Below are 23591 nucleotides of genomic sequence, written 5' to 3' on the forward strand. Positions count from 1 at the left end.
CAGCAGTCCGGCAATCTGCCAGTATCCCCTCTGAGCCACCCAGCTCCTCTGTCCCAGCGGACTGCTGGCTGCCGTGCTGACCCTGCACCTCTCCCGCTTTCCCAGACTTTCCTAGCTCCCTTCCCTGCCTGAAAACCAGGGTACCAGGGCTTTGTGCATCTTCCCCGCTGCCTCCACCCTGTCACAGCTGCTGGAGCCTGTGCTCGCAGCTGGCCAAGCGCAGCGGGATGGGACTTGGGGAGGGGAAGCTGCTATCAGCAGCCCACGCCCTGCGTCTCCTCCTTTGGCTTTGATCCTAGAGCAAATCCCCCAGCTTGGAGGAAAATGGCCTCCTACACCCAAGCACGCTCCCAGGGCTGGAGGGAGCTACGGGTTTTGCCAGGGCTGCCCGTGGGGATGCTCCCAGCAGAGCCTCCCTGGGCAGGGCAGGGGAGTGGATGCTGATGGAGCAGGATCCCCCTGCATCGAGGACAGGGTCCCTGGTAGGGAAGGAACACTGGGGTCAACAGGACAGAAGAGCTTTGCTCCTTTCCAGAGTCTTCTGCCACACTGGGCAGGGACCCCTGAGGTTGGCACGAATGGCCAAGGGCCACCTGCATCCCACCACAGCTCTCCGTCCCCGCAGCTCCGGACAACTTCCATGCACCTTCGCGCTGCCAGTAGTGCCCTGCTCAGCCATGCGTTCCCTCCCCGGGCCCTGGTCGTGGGAGGTGGGCTCCTGCCTGGCCCTGTGGGTGCCAGCCCCGGGCACCAGAGGGGCTACGGGGCTGATTGCAGAGACCGGGTTGAATTCATTGTGGCTGTGGCTGCTTGGTGACAGATAGCAGCCACAGCTAGAGCCGGGGACAGGGGGGACAGTCAGCCCGGTCCACCTCCAGACATGCCACCCTTATCACCGGGAGGCTGGGGCAGAGATAAGAGCAGCTTGTTCCAGGTCCAGCCAAGACAGCCCTGAGCTGGGAGCACGGCAGAGGCTCCACGGGAGGGTGACGGGAGCAGATGCCGCATGTGAGAGCAGGGGACACATCCTCAGCGCCCGGCCGCTGCTTCCCCCTGCCCATTGCCACCCCCAAGGCAAGCCCCTCTGACGGATGCTGAGCCCTTTCCCAGCTCTGCGGTGTTTCCTTCCTCCTCCGGAGCCCCAGGACAGGGGGGTTGGCGAGGGCCATGGCGCCTTCCACGCCATGCACAGCCCCTCATGCTTGTCCCCGTGTCCCTCGGATGCTCTTCCCGGACGCGGCTGGGTTGCTGGGGCAGCAGGAAGGCCCGGAGGGCCGGCACGCTGTGGCTGAGGCACCCCGCTGCCTGCTGACTCGGCTGCTGGTGCTGCCAGCTGCCCGTGAGCCGGTTCCTCAGGAAGCAGCCGTCGGGAAGAGCATCCTCTTGCCTCTACCCGGAAAGCCCAGCACAGACCACAGCCTCCTTCATCCCACCAGGAACATGGGTTTTCCTCCCCAGTTTGAGCCTTGGGCAACAGGTTCCTGCTGGAATTGTCCCACACAAGTGGCATTTCAGGGAGAAATCTCTCCGTTGGGGCTACGGTGGAGCTGTCAGCTGCCGGGCTTGAGGTGGGGAAGACAGGGATGACATTTTTATGGCTCCCGTTCAACCTAAAGCTCAGCCAGCCCTAAACATGTGCCCTGAACACGTGCTCCCGGGTCAGAGCTACTCCGACCCTGTGCAGCCTCGCTTACCCTGAAACCCACGGTCCCACCCAGGGTCCCTCTTGGGGAGCAGAAAACAAATCTGGGATCGTCCCTGAAGCTCCAAAAATAGGGTGAGGCAGGAGGGAGCAAAGGGGATTCCTCCTTCCTCGGGGGGTTGCTGGTGGCTGGATCCTTCCCCACGCCAGCTGCTCCCCAGGAGGAGATGGAGGGCATCGGTGACCACATCCAGACAAAAGCCGTGGCCAAATGTGAGCCATGAGCTTTTGCTGAAAAGAGGTGCACAAAAGCATCTCTCTCCCCCTCCCCGCTGCCACTCCCCTCCTTGGGCCGGGCAGAGGATGGCTCCTGGCAGGCGCCGCGGTGCATGCAGTGCAGGCAGCACAGGGCACCGTGAGGCTTGTTCCTCGACTCCGAAACAATGCGGTGGCCATGCCAAGGAGCAGCGTGCCCTGATGCGGCTGTCTGTCTATCTGCACAGCCGGGGGGGGTGGAGGGAACCATCCGGATCGCCAGCTCACTGGGACACGGACAACTTGGGCAAGCAACTGTAGGGAAGCACAGGTGGCCGGGATGCAACTGGGATGCAGCTGGGATGCCATCCCACCACCTCCTCCGGCCATGAGGCAGGGCTAGGGGGCCGGGGACCCTCGGCTGGGATGCAGGCAGCGCAGCAGACCTGTGCTGCCGTGCCAGGAGATGTAATCGCCCCTCCACTGTGGGCTGCAAAGCAGCCTGCTCCAGGCAGGCAAGCAGGCAGTGTGCCCAGCCGTCACGCTCCCACATCCCTGGACTGCCTGGCTCCGCTGTGTCCATTCTCAGGGAGGGCTGGCGGGCCCCTAGGGGTGGGTGTGCAGGAAAAAGGAGAGCAAGGAAGAGCAGTGCCTCCAGACCCTGGGTCCCACAGCCATCCCCAGTTGGGGCTTCCCACGGGGGTCAGGAGCTGCCGGGCCGGCGCTGGCGGCAGATAACGCTGTTTCCGTGCCAGCTGCTCCCTATCAGCGTGGCGGCGACGGGCAGACGAGATTGCACCCTGAGCGTGCCGTGCCGGGGGGCCGTCGAGAAGGGGTCCTGGCCCCCTTCACCCCACAGTCAGCCCCAGGGCAGTTTATTTTTGCACGAGTTGTTTTCTTTCCGGCTTGACGCCGTCCCGCGCAGCGGCAAGGGCCGGACCGGGGCCCCCGCGCCTCATTTCCTTGCCATAAAACAACAAAGCGGGGGGCGAAGCGGCGCGCTGGGCCAGGGCTGCGGGTCGCTGGGTCAGGGCACACGCCGCTCCGTGGTTCCTCTGTGTGCTCGGCCCCCTTGGCCGCTCCCGGACCAGCACCCCCCAGCTGTGTGGCCACCGTGCTGCCCTTCCTGAGGGCCGGGTCTGTGACTCTCAGAGCCAGGGCTGCATGTCCATGTGCTGGTGGAAGCTGGTGTGGAGGGCATCACCCAAGTTTAGGGATGATGCCCCCTCAGATGGGTGCAACCAGGCACCCCAAAGCTTTTGCCCTGGTTTCTGTCCCTCTGCTTTGCTGCCATAGCCCCAAGCGGACCCTGAAGAGGCTGAACCCTGTGGCTCAGCTACTTCCCTTGGAACCCAGAGCAGGCAGGCGCTGCCTGCACATCCCAGGCACAGACCAGCCCCCGCCACAGCCCACCCATCCTGAGCCGGTCGTGCCCACGGTGCTCCTGCCACGGGCACGCTCGATACCACCGCTGCCTGGGGACTGCAACCGGTCCCGCCGGTGGGATGCGGGACAAGGGATGGCTCTTCTCCCCCAGCACTATGGCTTCACCGGGGCTTTGCACGGGGCATCACGAGGTCCCACCAGCCCCAGCGGTGCACCCCGCTCCCTGCCACTCTCCCCCTCCAGGCCGGGGACAACGCTGGCAGCCGGCACATCACAGACGAGGCGTGCGGGCAGCATGCGGGCAGCGTGCAGGCACATGGGGAGGCCATCACCCAGGCACGGCGGGCAGGCGGGGGGCCGGGGGCACCCACCCCAGCTCCGGGCTGCGAGCAGGGGGTTGGGAAAGGCGTGTGTTTCCCTTTAAGAGGCAGGCCCTGGAGCTGCTTCCTCTCAGCCCTGCAAGAGCCCTAAACACAGTGCATCTGCCTGCAGCCTGCCTGCACGCCTGCCTGCAGCCTGCCCGCAACTAGCGTGAGTAGGGCTTGGCCTCAGAGCCGGGGCTGGGGAGGGCTGGCACCCCGGGGTGATGGACACCCTGCTTGCCGTGGAGGGCAGGGAGGGCTGGCGTCGCCTTGGAGGGTGCCGGGCATCACCGCGGAAGGTGCCAGGCATCGCAACGGTGGGCGCTGCAGCACGATGCTCGCTGACTGGCGTTGCGGTTGAGGACGCCGGGCCCCCCCGGCATGCGACCGCAACGCTGGGCTCTGGGAGGGTGGCTAGGCACCTGGGGGCGCAGGGGGGCCGGGGCCGGTGCCCCCCCAAACCGAGGTGCGAAGCTGCCGGTGCCTCGAGCCCGCCCTGCCGCGCGGGCGGGCAGCACGTGGCGGCGTGCCTGCCGGGCTCCGGCGCCTGCGGTGCCACGCGCCGCTGCCGCTGGGCTCCCGGGGCTGCGCTGGCCGTCGAACGGGTGCACCCCGCGCCCTCCGGCACCGGCTCCGCGGACCTCGGTGGGTGGCAAGCGCAGGCTGCAGCCCACGGGAAGGTGAGCAGTGGCACCGACCACGGAGGAGAGCCGCGGAGCAGAGCCGCGGAGCAAGCAACCCGCGGTGAGAGCAGCCGGTTGCACGCCCCGGTCCCCGGAAACCCTCACCGTACCCGGTATTGGACCCTGCCGGGACTGAGCACCCGCTCTCCCACAGCTCCCTGGCCTGGGGCACCTTTGCAGGCACTCGTAAACCTTGTCTGCCCGGGGGGCACAGATGTCAAATCCCTCCCAGGCTTGGAGGGGGGCTCCCGGAGGCTTGCCGGGTGCCGTGCCCCCTCTGCCGGCTCTGGGAAAGCTCGCAAGCCGGCAAATACTGCTGCGAGCTGCCCTGGGTGAGCCCCGTGCAGGGCACCCTTGGGTGCCTGGGGCACCCAGAACTCGGGGCAGCGCGGGTCTGTGGTGGTGCGGGCCAGCCGGGCTTCCCCCGACCCAGGCGACGTGGTTTGGGAGCGATACGTGTTGCACGGCATCAGCGCCAGACACGTCCGTGGCGCAAAGCGGCAGCCGTGGGTCAGAGCTGGGGGTCCTCGGCCCGGCTGGCTGGGTGCCGCCGGGCTTTGTCCGGTGCTGGGGCAGTGGAGGCAGCCCCGAGCTCTCTCCTCCCCTCCTCGGCTGGGTTGCACGCTCGGCTGCCTTTGTAAACCGAGCTTGCGGCTTACAGCGGGGCTCGGCCACTTCTCTGCCCCCGCACCCCCTATGTGATGTTTTCCCAGTGCTCCCTGTTCAAAGGATGCCCTGGGATCCCATTTCCCCTGGCTGCCCTGTCCCTGACTTGGTTTCAGCTCCCCGCTCTGGGCTGGGTGCTCTGCAAGCCCCAACGGGCAGCAGTGGCGAATGCGGTGGTGCGTGGTGTGACCCAGGTGGGAGGATGAGGATGGAGGGCACTGGGAGCCCCAGTCGTGGGGCAGGTCTGGGAGCACAGCTCAGGTTGCCTGCACCCTTCCCTGCAGGCAGGCGAGCGGCTCTGCCGGCTCTTCCCACCCCTCTCCTTGCATCCTTGCGATGGGGTCTGCCCGGCACCATGTGCCAGGCAAGGCTGGGGTGCTCCTGGTTAATTTGGGGTGTTACCGCAGCCCTTTTCCCCCTCTGCAGCCCAGGCTCAGGATTCTGCCTTGCTCCCCAGTCATGCTGCTGCTCCCGCTGCTCCTGGAGGCCACCCTGCTGCGCCTGGCCAGCAGCTCCCACCACCCTTTCTACAATGGCTTCTACTACAACCGCATCATGAATGACAAGGACAAGGGGCAGGAGAAAGGTATATCGGGGATTAGCAGGGTGGCTGAAAGCAGGGCTGGCAGATTGCTGCAAGGGGCTGAAGTCCCTCCCCCGCCTCTGGGATGGGGAGGGGACACATCTCTTGGAGGGGATGTGGCACCCAGAGGAGCAGATGGGGGTGCTCGGGGGGTGCTCATGGGATGCTCAGGCAGAAGAGGAGGTGGCTGGAGGGAGGGGGCGGGCCAGCTGCGGGAAGATTTGGGGATGCCACCCAGCCCTGGACCCTAACCCACGCTTCATGCCTTCCCTCCCTGTCCCCAGTGTTTTACTTCAATGGGGCCAAGCTGGTGGTGGAGACCTCCAAAGACCCCATCTACAGCTCCAATGGTGCCAATGTCACCCTACCCTGCCACTACTACTACGAGCCCGACATGGAAGCCAAGCGCAAGATCCGCATCAAGTGGTCCAAGCTGCGGGATGACTACACCAAGGAGCAGGATGTGCTGGTAGCCATCGGCAAGACCTATGTGGCCTTTGGGGACTTCCAGGGCCGCGCTCACCTCCACCAGGCTGGGCGTCGCGAGGCCTCGCTGGTCGTCAGCGACGTGCGCTTGAAGGATGATGGCAAATACCGCTGCGAGGTCATCGATGGGCTGGAGGATGAGAGCGACGTGGTGGACCTCCGGCTGCAAGGTGGGGGCACGGTGGGGACCGCGTGACCCCCTGCACCAAGCCAGTGAGCCTGGCCTTCCTGGGGCACCCCCTCCTTGGGGGAGGTAGCAAGGCAGGGGGGTTGGGGAGCCCAATTGTGGGCAGAAAGGGGCTGGGATGCTCAGTGTGACAGGGTGGTGGCTTGGGGCTGTCTGACTGTGGGGTCTCAGCAGCGAGTGAGCTGCTGTCTGCCCAGCTGGGATGCTGGGTATGCTACTGTGGAGTCAGAGTTGGGGGTGACCCTGTGGCCGCAGCATTTCCTGCCTCTACCCACCCGTCTTCCCGCTGTGTTGCATCATGTGCAACCGCCTCCTCGCCTCCCAGCCCTCGGTGTCCCCATGCATCTTGTGATGAACCTTGGTGACTGATCCAGCCCCTCTTGCTCACTTGCCACGAGGGACCTGACTCAGCCCTGGCTCCACCGCCAAGCCCAGAGCTGGGGAAACATCCCCCTTTCTGTGCCCCTGCCCACCCCCTTGGCACCTGGACCCTCCCTCCCTTGGTAGCTTGTCCCCACTGGCCCCTGTGACTGTGGTCTGTGGTGGTGGTGGTGCACGTGTTCCCGTGGTCCATCCGTCCCCATGACAGTGGTCCATCCATCCCCATGTTGGTGGTCCATGTGTCCTGGGATCGTGGCCCATACATCCCCGTGGTGCTGGTCCTTGTGTCCCTGTTCCTGTAGCCTGTGCATCCCCATGACGACGGTCTGTCCATCCCCACAGAGGTGGTCCATGTCTCCCTGGGACCACTGTCTGTGGGCCCCCAGGACCGTGGTCCATACGTCCGTGGTGTGGTGGTCCCTGCATCCCTGTTATCCTAGTCTGTGCATCCCTGTGCGTGCCGGTGCTGTCCCCATGAGGGTGGTCTTCGTGTCCCCGGGACTGAGCCCCTGTGTCCCCGTGCCACAAGATGTCGCTGGCAACTCGCTGCTGGCAGCTGCATGCCCAGAGCAGCCCTGTCCTGAGCCTCAGACTGTGCCACCCTGGGGGTGGTCCCTGTCCCAGAGCCTGAATTTGGGATGGGCTGGGGACCCTTGCGGCTCCTGCCGGGGCTGGACTTGGGGCGGGTGGGCTGCCTGCAGAGCCGGCTGAGTGCCCCGTCTGCCCCCAGGCATCGTGTTCCCCTACCAGCCTCCTCATGGGCAGTACAGGCTCAACTTCCACGAAGCCGAGCGAGCGTGCCAGGAGCAGGGTGCCATCCTCGCCACCTTCAGCCAGCTCTTCCAGGCCTGGAGTGAGGGGCTGGACTGGTGCAATGCGGGCTGGCTGGCTGATGGCACCGTGCAGTACCCCATCCACCTGCCCCGCAAGCCCTGCGGTGGGCTGCACCTCGCCCCGGGCATCCGCAGCTATGGCCCACGCCACCGGCACCTGCACCGCTTTGATGCCTTCTGCTTCTCCTCTGCACTCAAAGGTAGGGGCTGGGAAGTGGGATCCTGGAGAAAGATGCTGCGCCCCATCAGTGGCATCCCATGTCCTCCCTCCCCCTTAGGGCACAGGGCTCAGCCTATGTGGGGATGCTCCAGGCAGGGATGCTCTGGATGGGGATGCTCCAGATGATGCTCAGCACTGATGCTCCCATCTCCCTCCTAGGAGAGGTTTTCTACCTGGACCACCCGGCCGGGATGACGCTGGAGGAGGCCAAGCAGAGCTGCCAGGACGCGGGGGCTGAGATCGCCCAGGTGGGGCAGCTCTACTCCGCCTGGAAGTTCCTGGGGCTGGACCGCTGTGATGCCGGCTGGCTGGCAGATGGCAGCGTCCGCTACCCCATTGCCAAGCCCCGGGCCAACTGCGGCCCCGCAGAGCCTGGTGTCCGCAGCTTTGGCTTCCCCAGCAAGGGCAGATTTGGGGTCTTCTGCTACAAGGAGAGATAAGGAGCTGGGAGGGCTCCTTCCTGGCCGGAGGATGTTTCCAGCCTGACAGTGCCTGGCGTCAGGTGTTTCCCAGGGCTGTTTTGGGGGTGACTGGGGGGAGGTGGGACGGGGAGGGGAGGCTTCTTTTTGTTTTATTTTGTTTCCTTCCTTTATATTTTCCGCATCTTAGCAGCTGGCACATGCAGCTGCTTGGGGTGGCTGCCGGCTGGGGCAGCGCGGGACCGTCCCTGGCATGGAGTGTGCATGAGGACGATCCGCATGGGCTGCTGCCACCCCGCTTGGCCTCTGCCACCCCGTGGTTGGTGGCCCCTTCCCAGGGTGGCAGCATGTCACTGACACCCGCCTGCCCTTCCAGGCTGGTCCTGCCCCTGAGCTCGCAGGGTGGGAGCGAGGCAAGGCTGAATTTGGCCAGAGGCAGAGAGCGGGTGCCTCTGTTGCATCCTGGCTCCTCTTCCAGCCCCATCCCCATCTCACTGAAGGATGCCGTTGTGCCTGTCCCCACGGGAGCGCCAGTGCCTTATCTCAATGCGCCCCTCGCCTGGACACCACTTGAACTCTGGTGCCTTCTTCTTCGAGCGTTTGGTTATGAAAAGATGTATTTTCCTGGACGTCTTCTAATAAATCAGTGGAGAAAGCCCTGGAGCGACATGGCTGTGTCCCCATCTCTGTCCCAGCATGAAAGAGGGGTCTGTCAAAGCGAGAGGATTTGGTGATCCCTGGCTGGACATCCGGGACTGTCTCATCCTTGGCTGAGCATCATCTCGTCGCTGCTGGCTCAGCCCCGCACCCACCCGAGCTCCTGCAAGGGCCTTGTGCTCCCACATTAATGAGTGTTAATCAACCCCCTGGGTGTCAGGACTGAAAGCTGGAGGGTGAAGCGGTTCCTGCTGGTGACAGGTTTTAGGCATGTGGGTTAACCCCCTCCTGGGGTGAGAGCTGTATGGGGGAGGGGTGATGTCCTACCCCAGGATCCTTCTTCGGTTGGGACTTGGGACCCCCCCCCCCCGGCCCGGTTGTCCCAGGGCTGCACCCTTGGGTGCTGGCTAGGGCTGAGCTGGTCCCTTGTAGCCTGGAGTACCCTGGTTGGGCTCCCCTTCCTTCTGTGCTGCCTTGCCATGGGACACCACCCCCCACCCCCCCCGCTGACACCCCCCTTCCCCCAAAAAACAACACTGACAAAGTGCCCATTCTGATTTCACTCTCTTTATTATTTATCATTCTTTCAAAATAGGTTATGTTCAAAAATATAAATAGGTGCAGGGAACGCTGGTGCCCCGCACGGTCCCCTGGAAAGAGCACATCATCCCGGGATGGGTGCTGCACTGCAGGGAGGGCAGCAGGAAAGCAAAGAGGGGCCGCAGCCCCCAGTGCCCAGATCCTGGGTCTCAGCATCCCCTCGCCTCCCTCCTCCTGCATCTCCTTCCACCACAGCCCCCCGGCCCTCCCACCCGCCCTGACGCGCTGCAGCAGTAGGAGGATACTGGAAAAAAAAACCCCAAACCCCAAAAGGTGCTGTTCACCCCGGAGATTAAATAACAGAAATAATTACATTGTTCGTGGATAAAATCAGGAAAAAATAATCATCTTTATTATTTAACTTAACCCCCCTGCCCTCTGCAACCCCCCCCCTCCCAGTCCCCGAAGGCACGAAGATAATTGGAACCGGACGGTTAGTAAAAATGCTGAGATCTAATTCGCTTTGCTTTGGTGCTTGGAAAAACATTAATTTTTTTTTTTATATATATACACAAAGGTGGGTTTGTCTTTAATATAATTTTTTTTTCCTTATATGACAAAAAAGCAACAAGAAGAAGAAGAAATCGACTCTGTTAATATAACTGTTCCGTTAAAAATCTCTCTTTCTTGCTTTCCCCCTCGGTCTCTCTCGCCCCGCTCTAATGGGTGGGTCTGTGCACGGCTCTGCCGCTGGGTCTTGACCGGCTCCTGGGGCTCCTCTTGTATAGCCTGCGCTGGTAGTTGGAGGCTGTGGAAGAGGGAGGAGAAGAAAAGGCACCTTGTTAGCAGGAGGTGGGACAGAGATGCCGCTTGTCCTGCGCTGGCTGCCCCGGCCCCTGGCTCCCTGGAAAAACATGGGCAGCCGCAGGCATCCCCGGCACCAGCCTGCCTGCCCACACAGAATCGGCCCTTCTCTCGCCCCTGCAGCTGAGCTTTGCTTCACCCAGGGGTGAAGGTCCCCAGTGCCTACTGGGAGCCTGGGCAGGAGCGTCCTCTCCACGGATGCTTGTCCCATCACTTCCCTGTGCCCAGCCGGGGGGGCAGCTCTGCTAACGGGGTGGGCATGGGGACCGCTTCCCCATCTCGTCCGCTGCCTATCAGTCCCTCCCTGATCCCCTGGGACAGGGAGGGAAATGTCCATCAGCAGTGGGATGTGCTCAGGGCACAGGAGGGGAAACAGCCCAGCCTGGGTGGCAGGGACAAGGTTTCTGCCTGATCTTTGCTGCCAGTCTCTCTCGAAGCTGGCACCACTCCAGTGTGATAATTGCAGGAGGGTTTTGATGGAAGCGGCAAAAGCTGGTTGGGAACAGCCCAGGTCTCTTGGTTGCTGGCGGTCCATGCTGGCAGCAGCCTGTGACTCTCCGGGTCCGTGGCAGAGCCAAGGGAATTAGCGGCTTGGTCTGCACCACACGGTCGCCCTCGGACACCTCCTCCATCCCTCCTCCTTCCATCTCCTCCCTGGGGTGGAGGTGTGTCCCTTAAGCCCGTATCGACTTTCCCTGGCTGTGGGACTGTTGCTTTAGCTGGAATTGCCCAGCTGGACCAGAACCTGGAAAGGAGGCCACTGGACAGATGCGATTTGGCCAAGGCCGACAAAATTATTGGGAAGCTGCAGGCGAGCAGGGATGGGACAGGGGTGTAGGCAGGCCTGCGAGTGGGGTGGGACGCCAGTGGGAGAGGGCTGGCTGCCATCAGCTGGAGGCCTGACAGGAGAAGGGTCAGGAGCCCAGCCAGGTCCCTTGGTTTAGCTCTGTTGCAGGGCTCCTGTCCGCTCCCAGGGCAGTGGGATGCCGGGGAAGAGCTCGGGGGGACCGCAGCTCCCCCCTGCTATTCTCTCTGCTGGTGCAGGTGGTGCCAAAATTCACCCTTTCAGAAACCACTTCTTTTTCTTTCCTTTCTTTAAGTAGCCTGGGCCCTTAGTAAGCCCCTTGGTGCTCTTTGCTGGCTCTGGAGCTGCCCCTACCCTGCATACGTGGAGGAGCCTCCAGGGCAGGAATTGTCTGGGCTGTCCCGACAGCCAGACCCCATGGCCCGCACCTGCCCAGAAGATGCCAGCTCCCATGGCCCCATCACGGGGGAGCTTTCAACAAGTCAAGGGGACCATGATGTCCCCTTCTGCCTGGCTCAGAGCTAACCTGCACCCTAAGATGATGACCCCCTCATTCCCAGCTCCTTCTCCCAGCTGCAGGGATTCATCAGCCCTAATCTGAAGGTAAAGGGGCCGAGACATACGGTTCATGCAGGATATCCGTGGCTCCTCCCACTGCCCGTTGGGCTGGCACCGAATCGTGGGCACGTGGCGCTGGATGTAGCCTTGGTTGCACTGGTACCGCACCATGGAGTTTATTTCGTAGCGGTCCTTCTTCCGACCGAAGGTCCTGGCATTCTCCACAACAGGGGGGTCCCCGCAGGCCACTGCAGGAGGTGGGCAGAAACATGGAGAGCTTGAGGAGTCCTGCCTGGTTGAGCAGGCAGCTCACACTCGGGCAGCTCCTGCCTGCCCGGCAAAGGCTGGGTACACACAGCCTTGTCACTCCTCTTCTCCCATGCATAAAACCTTAAATCCCTTTGAGATTGCCTCTGTCCACGAAATTTAGGGGCAGGGGGATATGGAAATTCTGTGATGGGTCTTGCAATTAAGCAGCAGTCTGCCTCAGGGCTCCATTCCTGTTTCCCAGAGAGGCAGTGAGAGCCAGGCATCACAACAGCCGCTGGCATCTGTGGGAGGGCACGGAGCTGGTACGTGGGAGTGATGCTGCAGCCAGGGTATGGCTCTGCCTGGGGACATGAAACCCCATCCTTGGTGACTTGTCTTATTTGTTTTCAAGCTCTCGGGAAACTTTCTCCTAGAGCCCTGGCCACCTTCTATTGCTAATTCCTTCCACCTCTTTGACGACCCTTTGCAGTGACAAGACCCACGTTCATGTGCACTGGGGGCTCCACTCCAGCCCTGCAGCCACTGCCTGAGCCCCCCATACTTGCCGGCGCAGTGCAGGGTGCTGACCTGTTCCTTTCTTGCAGGTGAAAGGGAGGTGATAGTTGCAGGGAACGTCGTTCCATTCGCCTTGCTCGTGCCAGATCATTACAACGCAGTCCTCACCCGCCGCAAAGAAGTTATCAGGTTGGTTGGGCCGCCAGTTCTCAAATTGCTGCCAAGAGAGGAAAGCCCTTCACCTAAGGCTGAGCCCTTCCCTCTCCTACACCCTCCTTCATCCTTGCTGCTGCCTTGCCCATGTATCTCACCAGCAGAGACCATGGGTTGCCAGCACTGCTACTGCAGCGGTTATTTCTATCGTGATGGTGCCCAGTAGCTTAGCTGACCAGCTTTACTAGAGGCTCGGAAAAACCACGAGCCCTACAAAGTTTAGGGCTGCCTCCACTCAGTGCTCAACCCAAGCACTCAGCACGTAACTCATGGGGCTCTTCCCACCCAAGGGGAACCTCCCCCCCCCCCAAAAGCCAGCACCTGCCCGCGCCGCGGGCTCCAGGCTCACCAGGGAGTGCCCGTCGGACCAGCGGAAGTCGTTCTCCACAGCTCTGTCACTGAGGCCGATCCACTGGTAGTCCTGTGCGTGGCCTGGAAGAGCCAGAGAGGGAGAGAAGAGTGGGTCATGGTTCCTCTACACCTTGTTGGAAGCGTTTCTTTGCCATCTCAGCTGTCTCTGGCCTTGGAGCCTCTGGGTCATTTGGCTCTTTCCCGGTCACTAGCCCCTGATGTCCTTTTTTCCCCGCATCATGCTCATGCATCTCCCTCCCCACTCAGTGCACCACGAGCATGGATCCACCCACGCTGGCATGGGTTACTGTGCTTGTTGGATCAAGTGAACATCTTGTGAACAAGCCACATCAGCAACATGGTAAGAGCAAAGATCTGTTCTAGCTGAGAAAGGGCCCTCTTCTGTCTGATGGCTGGACAGTTCTTCCTCTCCTGCACAAGGGTGAGGCCTTGTTAGGAAATATCTGAGCAGCAGTGGGGGAAATTGTAGTTTTTACATAATTTTGGATAAATCTGCCCATAGACTCAGAGTCCAACGGATGGACGCCTGTCCAGTCTCAGGCTGCCCTCAGCACTCACTGTTCACAAATTCTTGCTCCTCTGGGGTGATGATACTGCTCAGGTGGGCTTGATGTTGTCGGCATCTGGTCTCTGCATCCATCCAAGTCTCCCTCTCTTCAAAGTGCCTGTAGCAGTGGCCCTGGAACTTGGTCCAGCCTTCCTCACAGTTTTCCAGGTCTGAAACACACAAAGGAGGGATGAAAAGGAGTTGGTGCATGGGTCTGGAAGCCTTCCAACTCACCTTTTAGCAGCTCGTCCTGTCATGGCATGGGACAACACGTGGTCACCTCCACTAAAAAGCAAACCCTGACACTGTTGCCTGTGGGAAATCCCAAGGAAAATTATCAGAAGGCATCCAAGACACACGCAGAGAGGGGAGCCTGTGTTGAAGACCCCGTGTTTGCAGTAGAGTGACCAGAGTAGAAAACTTGAGTGATACAAACTTATTCCTGAGCAATTCAACCCCTGTGTCATGTTCCTGGACTTTGTTTTTGAGTAACTGACCAAGCAAGAACCTCTCTCTTTCCACTTGTGCTGGCCCGCAGAGTTTTCTTGCTTTGGAAAGAAACTCCAGAACCTGAATTCAGATGCCCAGAATCAACACATGTATGTTGAAAATGAAAGAGGGGAGGAGAGCCCAGGTTCGGGTGGTTGCATCGCTTGGTGTGGTTCTGGGCCTCTGGAGGAGAAGCAAGCCTACCAAGATGGGAGGAAAGAGACGGAGGCAGGAACTTACCATGGTGGAGAGAGAAAATGAAATCTCAAGGAAAGAGCTTGGAAGCAGCTAGAGAAGTACAAAAATATCTTAACTTTTCAGAACATCTTCTACCATCTGAGAAACACTGAAGAGTTGAACCCATTAACTAAAAAAAAAATAAAACCACAGGTGGGGGAGAGCAGAGGCAAATGGAGAAACCACCACAAAAGACCTTCAGCAGCTCCCATGCAATGCAACACCACACATCTGCTCCACGTGACCAAAGGAAACAGAAGATGAAATGTGTTTAATCTCAGCCTTTCAGATGCCCAATCTACCATCCTTTCTCAGGCACTTGCTGCTCTTGGAGTGGTGGGCTTTCATGAATCCTCATGCCTCTCTCCCTTTCCAGTAAGGTTTTCTGTACTCAGTTTCCTTCTTCTTTGTTAAAGTTGGTAGGTCAAAGCACTTGTCTCCTTCAATCACACTAATTCCTCCTAATCCACCCTTTTGGTGTTCTTCCAGCTGGAGATTGCAGACTCTTCATAGATGTTGGTAGTTAGTTGAGGCATTAAAAACTTTTTCTGCTTTCTTCAGAGATCAAATGGGTTATCTGGAAGTAGCTGAAGCTCTAAGGATTCTTGGTCTTTGCAGGCCAGATAGCTTGCAGAAGGTGAGCAGAGAACACACTCTGTCTTTTAAGACGTTTTCCCAGCAGCTTGAATGCTACCCCTTGTCATCACAGGGCGATGGGACAGCACATAGCACAGAACCTCAGCAGGACATTTCCTAGGAGAAAGGCCACTCTTTTCTACATAGCTGTTGCTTACAGGGAAATATGACAGCAATAATCTTGGGAAAGAATGATGAAAATCTTGTTCCCTGGTAGGGACACTGTTGTGGTGACAAGAAGGACTGGCCGTGTGCACAGATGGCAGAGCTCACCTATGGTGTCCTGCTGTTCTTGGAGACTGACAGAATGGATGCTCTGCCTCATGGGAATAATGAAGATTTACATTTCCCACTGGATTTGGGGCACTGGCTTCCTCTTGCATCTCCCAGCCTATAGCCCCCAGGCATCATGAGCCCACAAATCAGAGAAGAGAGGAAATTAAGTCTGGCTTGGACGAAACAAGATCATAAGCAGCTGCACGGTAGAAAGTCTCTTCCTGGATTACAGGGATCTCCAACAACAGGTAGCATGGACTGGTAAATCAGGAGCTGATTAGGTTGTGTTAGGAAAGTGATGTTAAGACAGCACAATTCCTGCCCAGAGGGTCCAATGATCCTGAGCGTTCTTCTTATGGTCTACTCCATATGTTCATATTGGAAGCAGAAAGAGAGATGCAGAGAAACGGGAGGAGAAAACCCGATATATATTATCATTACTCGTGCCAAGGTGAAGAGACACTGCAACGTTATTTCTCTTGTTTGAGCAAGGCAGAAGAGCTTCCCCTCAGCTAAGCTGATAAAAGTTTGGACTTTCATCAGCTTTAAGGAAAAAAACCCCAACTTTTTTTCTTTCCTTGGAAACAAAAAGAAGTATCAGTGCAGGTCAGAGTACCTAATTTTGATGGAAAAATAGGTCACTTCACATTTTCTCAAAGATATACATTCCCTGCTGATTTTGCCACAGGAAACCATGTTGAAGAGTTGACAAAAATATCATGCTACGTCAAATCGGTGGAGATTCCTGGAGTGAACGAGGCTTCTCTCAGCTGCATCTTCACAGAAAGAAACACAGTCATTTTTCATGGCTCAGTTGAAGCATCCTTCCATGAAATTCTAGTCTAGCAGAGAAAGTTTGCCTGGGGTGAAGATGTACTCAGATGTTTCCCTACTGTTACAGATGAACAGAAAGACCCTTGACCCAAAGAGACAGCGACTTCTGTAATCAACATTGTTAACGAGCTGTATGGAACTTCACTAGAGAAACTTAAAAATGAGAAAGTTGAAGAAGACACCAGAAGCTTCTGCTTAGGAAGCTTAGAGGACATGGTGCTGTGATGGACAAACTAATCAAACTATATAAGCAAAAGTCTCAAAGCTTTTCCCTAGTGTATTTTAAGCTGCTGTTAGAGGTTAGCTTACTGACATGGGGGCAGGACTGATGAGAGCACTTGGGATCAACTTTTTTTGGGGGGAGGGTGGGAACAAGGTAGTGCAGCAGTTAGTAAGATTAGCTGAAGCCAGGTAGGCCGTACCGATCTCACACAGGTCCCCTCCGTAGCTGGGAAGGCATAAGCATTTGAAAGAGTCGATGCCATCAACGCAGGTAGCTCCATTCAGACAGGGGCTTGAGTGGCACTCATCGGTGTCTGCAAGAAATCAAGGGCTTCCATTAGGGCTCTGGGCAGACAACTCCACCAACAGGAGAACTTGTTTCCTTGCGTGTTTAGGAGGGATTATCAGTTGTCTGGGGGGAACTTGGGAGTTCCTAGGGTCTTATTTTAAAACATACTGCCACTGCTGCTGCTGGAAGAATGAAGGCAAGAGACCCAACCCACCCTACAAGGAAGACATTGGTTTTCTGTCACTTGATGGTTGAACACCACTCTGAAGATATCAGTACAAGCTCAGCAAGATGTATCCAATACACACAACTCAGTGTCTTTGACAGCTGTGGTAACTTCCTTGTCCGCTCTCTCTGCCTGATGCATCAAACATGCAAACTTGTGTCTGTGTCTCCACTGGCTATGGGTCTACAAGGAAGAATGTGGAATTCTCATAAAAGATGGAAACATCCTGAAATAGACCTCTACCTCCTAACTGGCCTTCCCGGTTGCCAGTGCTCACGACTAGTTTCTTCTGAACCATAATTTAGATGAAGTTCTGGGGCAAGAAATTTCTTTTCAATGAAGATGAAGAAAGTGCAGAGAAGAAAAAAAGTAGGTTAAAAGGTGGCTCAGAGACCCTCAATTTTTTCCCTTTGAGGATCTTAAGCCTAGCTATGTGTGCCTCTTTCTTGGTGAAGAATACTGGAGTGCAGTGCCATTTTCTCCATACCTGTCCCCACTATGCACTATCTTGCTTGCAATGGGACTGGAAGAAGCTGGTACATCTTTTCCAGCTGTGGATTCCGTCTTGGTGGAGGAAAATATTCTTAGTTTCCCATCTAAATAGAACAGCTCTTAAGATTCTTTGTGCTTTTCCGGAGGTGAAAAGAGAAGTTGGTATGGGAAGAGTTTGGCCCCCAACTCTATGTTTCTCAACTTACTAATTAGTGTAAGCCTAGGTAGTAAATGCCGCCGTTTCATAGCACTTCCATCCCCTGTCAACCTGGTGCAGAAGGAAGAAAGCATAGATGCTCTGAAGAAGGCCACAGGTAGCCAGTTTGTATCTATATATTGTAAAATCTAGCTTGTATTGGAAGTAAAAGCTCTTCTCCCAGGATCCCTCCAGACGGAGCCTTAATCCTACTTATTGAGCTTTGGAATCAGAGGAAGAGTCATTCAGAATGGAAAGATTTCAGAGATGTTCAACTCGGAAACAAGGAAGAAGACTAAGGAAGAAAGTGGGAGCACATCCACGCAGGTTAGGTTAAATGATGGCTGGTTAGATCCTCATGCGAGACAGCGTTTCTCTCTTTCACACTCAGAAGAAATGTAAGGCTTTAAAAGTGCTGACTAACACTCCATGCTCTTCTTGTGGATGAGAGGGGTTAGTGAGGAAACATTCAAACATGGTAAACATGCTGGCTATGGAAATACCAGAGCAGAGCAGCAACTCCCCGAGGTCCATGTTCATCTTTTGACTGGCGTATATTCAGTCGGATATTGTCTCCCTGCAGAACTGTGGCCCAGCTGCTCAGTGTCTCCAGACATATGAGAGCAGATGCGTGTTATACCCCATGTGGCTGTCTAGTCACTCAATGGTCAATGTCTGATATGTCAACTAAAAGTTGACATGTTCTGTAGCGTGCCTAAGTGATGGAGAAAATTCTTTCTGACCTTGGATGGTAAATCCGTTCATGCTTCGGAGCATGAAGATTCTCATTGTTATTCTAGGCTGTATCACTGCGAGGAATGCAATTATTCCTCAGATGGCTGATGAACTTCTTACTCCAGTTTTGCAGTTCTTCCCTGAGAGAAGGAATTTTTTCCTCTGGATCGCCCTTCTAAATACTCAGTAATGCCTTCTTGATTTCTTTGTTCGCTGCAACATGAAAAGAATTCCTGTTTTCATGTCACTAATAAATACTTTGAGACTTTCCAGAACAAAATAGGGGTCAGGCCTAGTAGAAGAGAGGAGCTGAACTTGACTGACTATTGCTTTTTAGTTACACTTGGAGTTCCTAGAAGATAGAGAGCATAAAGGAAAATGAGGTATCCTGAGGGATCATTACAACTCTAGAGGCCTCCTGGGCTTCCCAACAGCAGTGGCAGCAGAAGTTCATGTTGATTCCAGTGGGCTCCAGCTGAACAAGTAAGGAAAGGCTCTCCATTGTCCTTTAGGCTCCATGAAGTGGAAAGCACGCTGCAGAAGTGGGAACAAAGCACGTACGAGAGCTAAAGCACAATGTTTAGCAGGGAAAAATTAGTCTTCAGCTGTCTTTGGCCATGTGGACTAAAACTTGGCGCATCGAAGATCTCTTCTGAGATGCAGGAGACCTGCTGTGAGTTGCCATCGCTGGTCTTGGAGGAGGAGGGAGCAGGCACACACATGCAAAGTCATTGCCACGAATTTCCAGCTGGGAAATAACACTGGAACAGAATTTCCTTTTACAGATATTGTATATAATATGATCGCACATATTATATATACTGTAAAAACAAATCTCTGGCTATAATATATATGTTATATATCTCTCCATACATATACATATATATTTTTATATATGACACATAGAGAAAGGGTGTGTACTTGTAGGTAGTATTGGAAAAACAGACAACAAATAAAAGTGAGACACAGACAGGTTTTCTTCCCAGGAGCGTGCTGCAAATGGCTAGAGAGAAGATGTTTTAAACGCATGATGATCATAAATACCAAACTCCCCCTTCAGCCTGTTGTGCTGTTGGAGCTGTGACCCTATCTCCATCTGGATGTAGAATCACCTCATATCAGGAAACTCAAATATATCTGCTGGTTTGGAGGAAGCATTGCTGACTGTGGTCCTCCCAGAAAATCTGCGTCTTGAAGGTCTTTTAGAAAAGTAAGTTCTAAATGGTAAAATTGGCACTGATGTTGTCTCTGGAAACCCTGACAAGTCGGTTTGTGGGTGCTTCTAGGATATCGCATCTAAGCCGTAGGATTTATGGGAGGTGAGAACGCCAGTAAAAAAAAATAATCCCATCTATCACGCAACGCTTGGCTATTTTCTTCATAACCTTTTATATACCATAAATGTGTCCACTTCCACAAAGTTTAGAGCTAGATGAGATCAGTAAATCACTGTATACCTCTTCAGCCAGCTGAAAAGCCTGCGGTGTGCTAGGTGTCCAGCTCTGCTCAGCTCGGAGCGAGCCCCCATTTCCACAGCACCAGCTGCCACATACCATGACACTCAAGGATCTTACACAGACGTGAGCTATTTATTTGCTTGGGTGAGCAGTCATTCAAAAAGTCAGCTCTGCTTTGAGATGCAGCTCAAGTGCTTATCAACCGACAAGAAGACAAGACTACTGCTATTATTACCCAACGCTAACAAAGGACAAGTGATGGGGCTTGGGGTGCAGAACAGAGGCAGCCCTCGCTTTCAGGAGCTTCAGCTCTAAAACAAAGACAGGGGAGAAAATGCCTTGTGCTGCCAAGAATAGGAAGCCGATTTAGAACATATTATTAACTCACTTCTTGAGGATAATGCAAAATTAGCAGCTCTTCAGAAGACGATTTGTACTGCGGTTAGTATCACCCAGAAGTTGCAAAAGATTATTCAAATCTATTGTCACAACAGTTTCTATTTTCTGCTACTAACAGGACCCAAGGTCTAACTTCTAGATTTTTTAAAAAAAATTAAAACAATTAAAACAAAATATCCAATGTAAACAGGATCTTGCATCTGGAAGATGTAAACTGTTGGCTGGAGAAAGCAAGGGGAATTACATAGCTACAATGCAAACTTTGAATTTGTTTCACCAGTTTCTTCCTAAGATTTCTTTTACATTGCCAGACACATACTATATTTAGTCAGAACTATTTTCTTTTGGTGCAACTAAACACAACATAAGTATTCTCCCAATGCCTTTGAAAACAATTTGCTGTACTAGATCATGGAAACTGGAAAGAGAAATCCTTTAGAAATGAAAGAGAAATAGATTGGTCCTGGTTTTGCTCAGAAGGCAAATGGCATACAAAAGTGAACTTGCAGTGTCAGTGGTGAGGAGGAAATGCTTTTAAAATCCTTCATCCGAAGCTAAGACAACAATACTAGAAACAGTGCTAACACTTTTTAAAACAATACAGTCTGTACATTTCTCTCAATGGTAGCCTGTATGGAAGATGAGCAAGAACACCCATTAAACAAGGTCAGCTTTGTGCTTAAAACATCTACTAAGGAGAAGCAGCTTGTGAACAGAGGGGATGCTATCACCCAAGCCCTGAACAAACTGTATAGTTTCGTTGAAGCTGTGAGTAACAGGTTTAGAAATATACCCTAGGATTTAAACTCCTGGTTTTGTTCTGCAGAGAGGAAAATGTAAGACAGAAAGGCAAGGCATTTTCAGGATGTCCAACAGTCCCTGTTGTGCCCCTCACCCTTTCTTTATAGGTCTCCTTACAAGTGTGATTATGCAAACAGGGACTTGGAGACCAGCTAGATAATTATCTTCTAGAGACTGAGGAAAAAAAATAATCTAGATACAAATTAAATTTGCTTTTCAGAGACTCCTGGGAAGTCTGAACTGCTGATCTGATAGCTCAAACAGTGAAGAAAAACATTGGAGCAATTGTAGGGTGACTCCTACAAGAAAAGGAGTGAGGGAAAATAGTTCTTTCACGTTTTAAGTAAAATGCTAGCATCAAACATCACATAGCCAGCTAGTGACTTACGATGAGCAATTAAGTCATTAAAATAATTAACTACAATAATTAAACCTAACCAAAGCCTCCATGCAGCAGAAGGGGCAGATATTGCTACAGTCTTAAAAAGCTATATTCATCTAGAGAACAGCAAGTTTCCAGGAGAACCTGTTGATCTGCTGGGACTTTCAATTTGTCCAACACTCTCACAGAAGGAGACCTCAGGGAATTTGGACATCTCTGCCTCCAAAATATTATGTGTAGAAGTAAACTGACATGTATATAATGCTAATCCAGGACTGTAGGTTGCCTCTTCGGAGAAAGGTTTTAATTAAGCTACTAAACTTCTGATGCAAAATAGACAGTATATCCAGGAGACATCAAATCATCTGGTCAGCCACAAATGGCCTGTGCTTTTGCTTGTCTCTCAGCCAGGACTGGTACCTCCATCTCCTCCTTGAGAACATACTCTTCATTCCACATTAGATGAAACTTTATGCATCAGGTGAATGTTTTCTAGACTTTTTTCTTCTCGGTTGATCTTCTGTGGACTAACAAAATTCTATCCTTTGGAATTCCAGGGCATGAAGAATGAGGAAAGCCCATTGAGACCTTTCCTCATTTGGATTCTAACCTTCAGCTGTGTCAGGGCCATAGGCAGCAGACTTCATGAACTCGTTTCACCAGACAAGCAAAACTTAACATAGATAGCTGCCATTTCAGCACATTTCTCTTTTTTCCCCCAACCTGAGTGAAGTTTTTAAGTCATTGACTGGTCAGAGTGCTCCAAACCACAGCCTTTCACTGAAGCGCCAGCATGCTTTTTTCAACTAATAATTATTTCTCTTCAAATGTTACCAGAAGCAAAAAGACCCGCTGAGTTGGCAAAACTCTGGATGAAGAAGCCAAGCTTATGGACAATTCTTCAAGCTTGTGGGGTTCCTGTCCTCGTGGAGGAATCAAACTGCTGACTAAAGACGTGCATGCATAGCCTTCAATTTGGTTAAATACTAAAAAATACTGGCATTCCAAGCGTTAATCTTCGGTCGTCTTATATGCTTCTGGCTCTGGCTTTTAGAGGGAAGTAGAGACTACAGCAGAGCAGAAAAATATCATTCTTCTTAGACCATCCCACTAAAAAAGACTGCTGGATCTAACCCTTCAACGACAGGACAAGAGGGCAACAGCCAGATGCCTCCCTGCTCCTCACTCTAAGCTCCTTCTGTAAGCTGAACTAGCTTCACCCGTGCTTTAATGTTAGTCAAAATTAAATGCACCTAATGGGCATCCCTTACATCCTACAAACTTGAGCACAGCACAAGGCACAGATGTTAGAACTGATCTTTTTTGCAAGAGCTAAATTTCAAGACTGGGAAGCTTCGGGTAAAAAGGCAGCAACAACATGGGAAGTAGCATTCTGGGTTCCAGCCTATGGCTCTTCCTTGTAGACTTTCCATGTTCACAATCCCCAGAGCACTGTAAAGAGTAATGACCCAAAAAAGGAAATCTGTGATTAGTTTTTCTTTTCCCCGCTTCTTTTGTCATTACTTTGCTCTAATTCTCTAGAAGAAGTTCACCTTGTTGCAGGGGTGTTGCAAGTTCATGGTCAATACACTTTCTTGCCACCTGGATGAGCTTCCTTCAGACTCCGACCAGGACTGTATTTGACCCTATAGGGACACTGTAGTAAAGAAGCTTACCAATAAAAAGAGAAGTTTTACCCTAGAATATCTTCCCTGGTGGGAGCAACAGCCACACGTGTACTCAAGCCCATCTCTAGTTTATGAGGAGTCTACAATTAAACTTCATGCAGTGGTCGCTTAGCTCTCCTTGTCACCTGTTAAGAAACCCCAGCTGCTACATCGTCATCTCTGTGACTTGGAAATACACAACATGTTCTAATTTCAGAACATTTTTCAAGCTTCTTCACACATGAGCGGCTGAACACATGGTTTTCTTTCAAAATACTTCACAAGAATGTTGGCTAACAAACGCTCTGAAGAATCTGGCAATCGCCTTGTGGGTAATTTATAAAAAGAAAAAGCAGTGAAATAAAACCATACTTTGGAGCCAAAAATTTTTAAATTTTTTTTTTTTTTTTCCAGAGCCTCACTGGCTAGTTTCCTTCCTTCCTCCCAACCCTGCCTTTGCTGGGTTGTTTTTGTCTCCAGGCTTGGACGTGGCAGCGGGCATGGCCCAAAAGCAGAGCCCATTAGGTGCGCAAGGAGGGCTTTTGGGTGCTTAAATCCTGCAGCACCCTGCCAGGTGCCCCATGCACCCTACCCGATGTCATGCCAGGCTGGACCAGTGCTGTGGGAATGACCCCACTGACTTGCCCTCACGCACTCTTGCAGCATCCGCTGTGCAGTTGCTCAGCAGAGACAGACAGGACCTCAAATGTGTTATGAACAGGGCTGAACAAAGGTTTGTGATTACCTGTTTTCTCAGAGGGAGAGGAGTGACGCAGAGGGAAATGCAGTGACTCATTCAAAACACTTTGGGGATGGAAATGATGTTAGA

At 54.1% G+C, this 23591-nt stretch overlaps 2 protein-coding genes across 3 annotated transcripts in view; one reads left to right on the forward strand and one right to left on the reverse strand.

Moving 5' to 3' along the window:
- Nucleotides 1-45: 45 nt before the first annotated feature.
- Nucleotides 46-8766, forward strand: HAPLN3 (hyaluronan and proteoglycan link protein 3). 2 transcript variants are annotated; one of them, XM_030015155.2, is made up of 5 exons: nt 46-3814; nt 5421-5580; nt 5862-6233; nt 7362-7664; nt 7844-8766. In XM_030015155.2, exons 2-5 carry the CDS (start codon nt 5454-5456, stop codon nt 8122-8124), a joined length of 1083 nt encoding a protein of 360 aa, XP_029871015.1. In that variant the 5' UTR covers nt 46-3814; nt 5421-5453; the 3' UTR covers nt 8125-8766. The 2 variants fall into 2 exon arrangements, with proteins under 2 accessions (XP_029871015.1, XP_029871014.1); XM_030015154.2 differs by lacking the exon at nt 46-3814 and having other exon boundaries at nt 5199-5580.
- A 593-nt stretch (nt 8767-9359) lies between these two features.
- Nucleotides 9360-23591, reverse strand: part of ACAN (aggrecan) — a 28679-nt gene continuing 14447 nt past the window's right edge. The window contains exons 15-20 of the mRNA XM_030016364.1: nt 16319-16432; nt 13436-13594; nt 12855-12937; nt 12365-12509; nt 11593-11775; nt 9360-10108 (exon numbers count right to left, since the gene is read on the reverse strand). Of these exons, the coding sequence (XP_029872224.1) occupies nt 10020-10108; nt 11593-11775; nt 12365-12509; nt 12855-12937; nt 13436-13594; nt 16319-16432 (773 nt within the window). The 3' untranslated portion in view covers nt 9360-10019. The remainder of the gene's footprint in view (nt 10109-11592; nt 11776-12364; nt 12510-12854; nt 12938-13435; nt 13595-16318; nt 16433-23591) is intronic.

Source organism: Aquila chrysaetos, chromosome 5 (assembly GCF_900496995.4).
Source record: "Aquila chrysaetos chrysaetos chromosome 5, bAquChr1.4, whole genome shotgun sequence".
NCBI lineage: Eukaryota > Metazoa > Chordata > Aves > Accipitriformes > Accipitridae > Aquila > Aquila chrysaetos.

Excerpts from the sequence above, each read along its gene's own strand:
- HAPLN3 (XM_030015154.2), top strand. The coding sequence starts at position 5,331 with ATGGGGTCTGCCCGGCACCATGTGCCAGGCAAGGCTGGGGTGCTCCTG. Across the intron at positions 6,234-7,361 it reads GGTGGACCTCCGGCTGCAAG|GCATCGTGTTCCCCTACCAG; the intron begins GTGGGGGCACGG and ends GTCTGCCCCCAG. Across the intron at positions 7,665-7,843 it reads CTTCTCCTCTGCACTCAAAG|GAGAGGTTTTCTACCTGGAC; the intron begins GTAGGGGCTGGG and ends TCTCCCTCCTAG.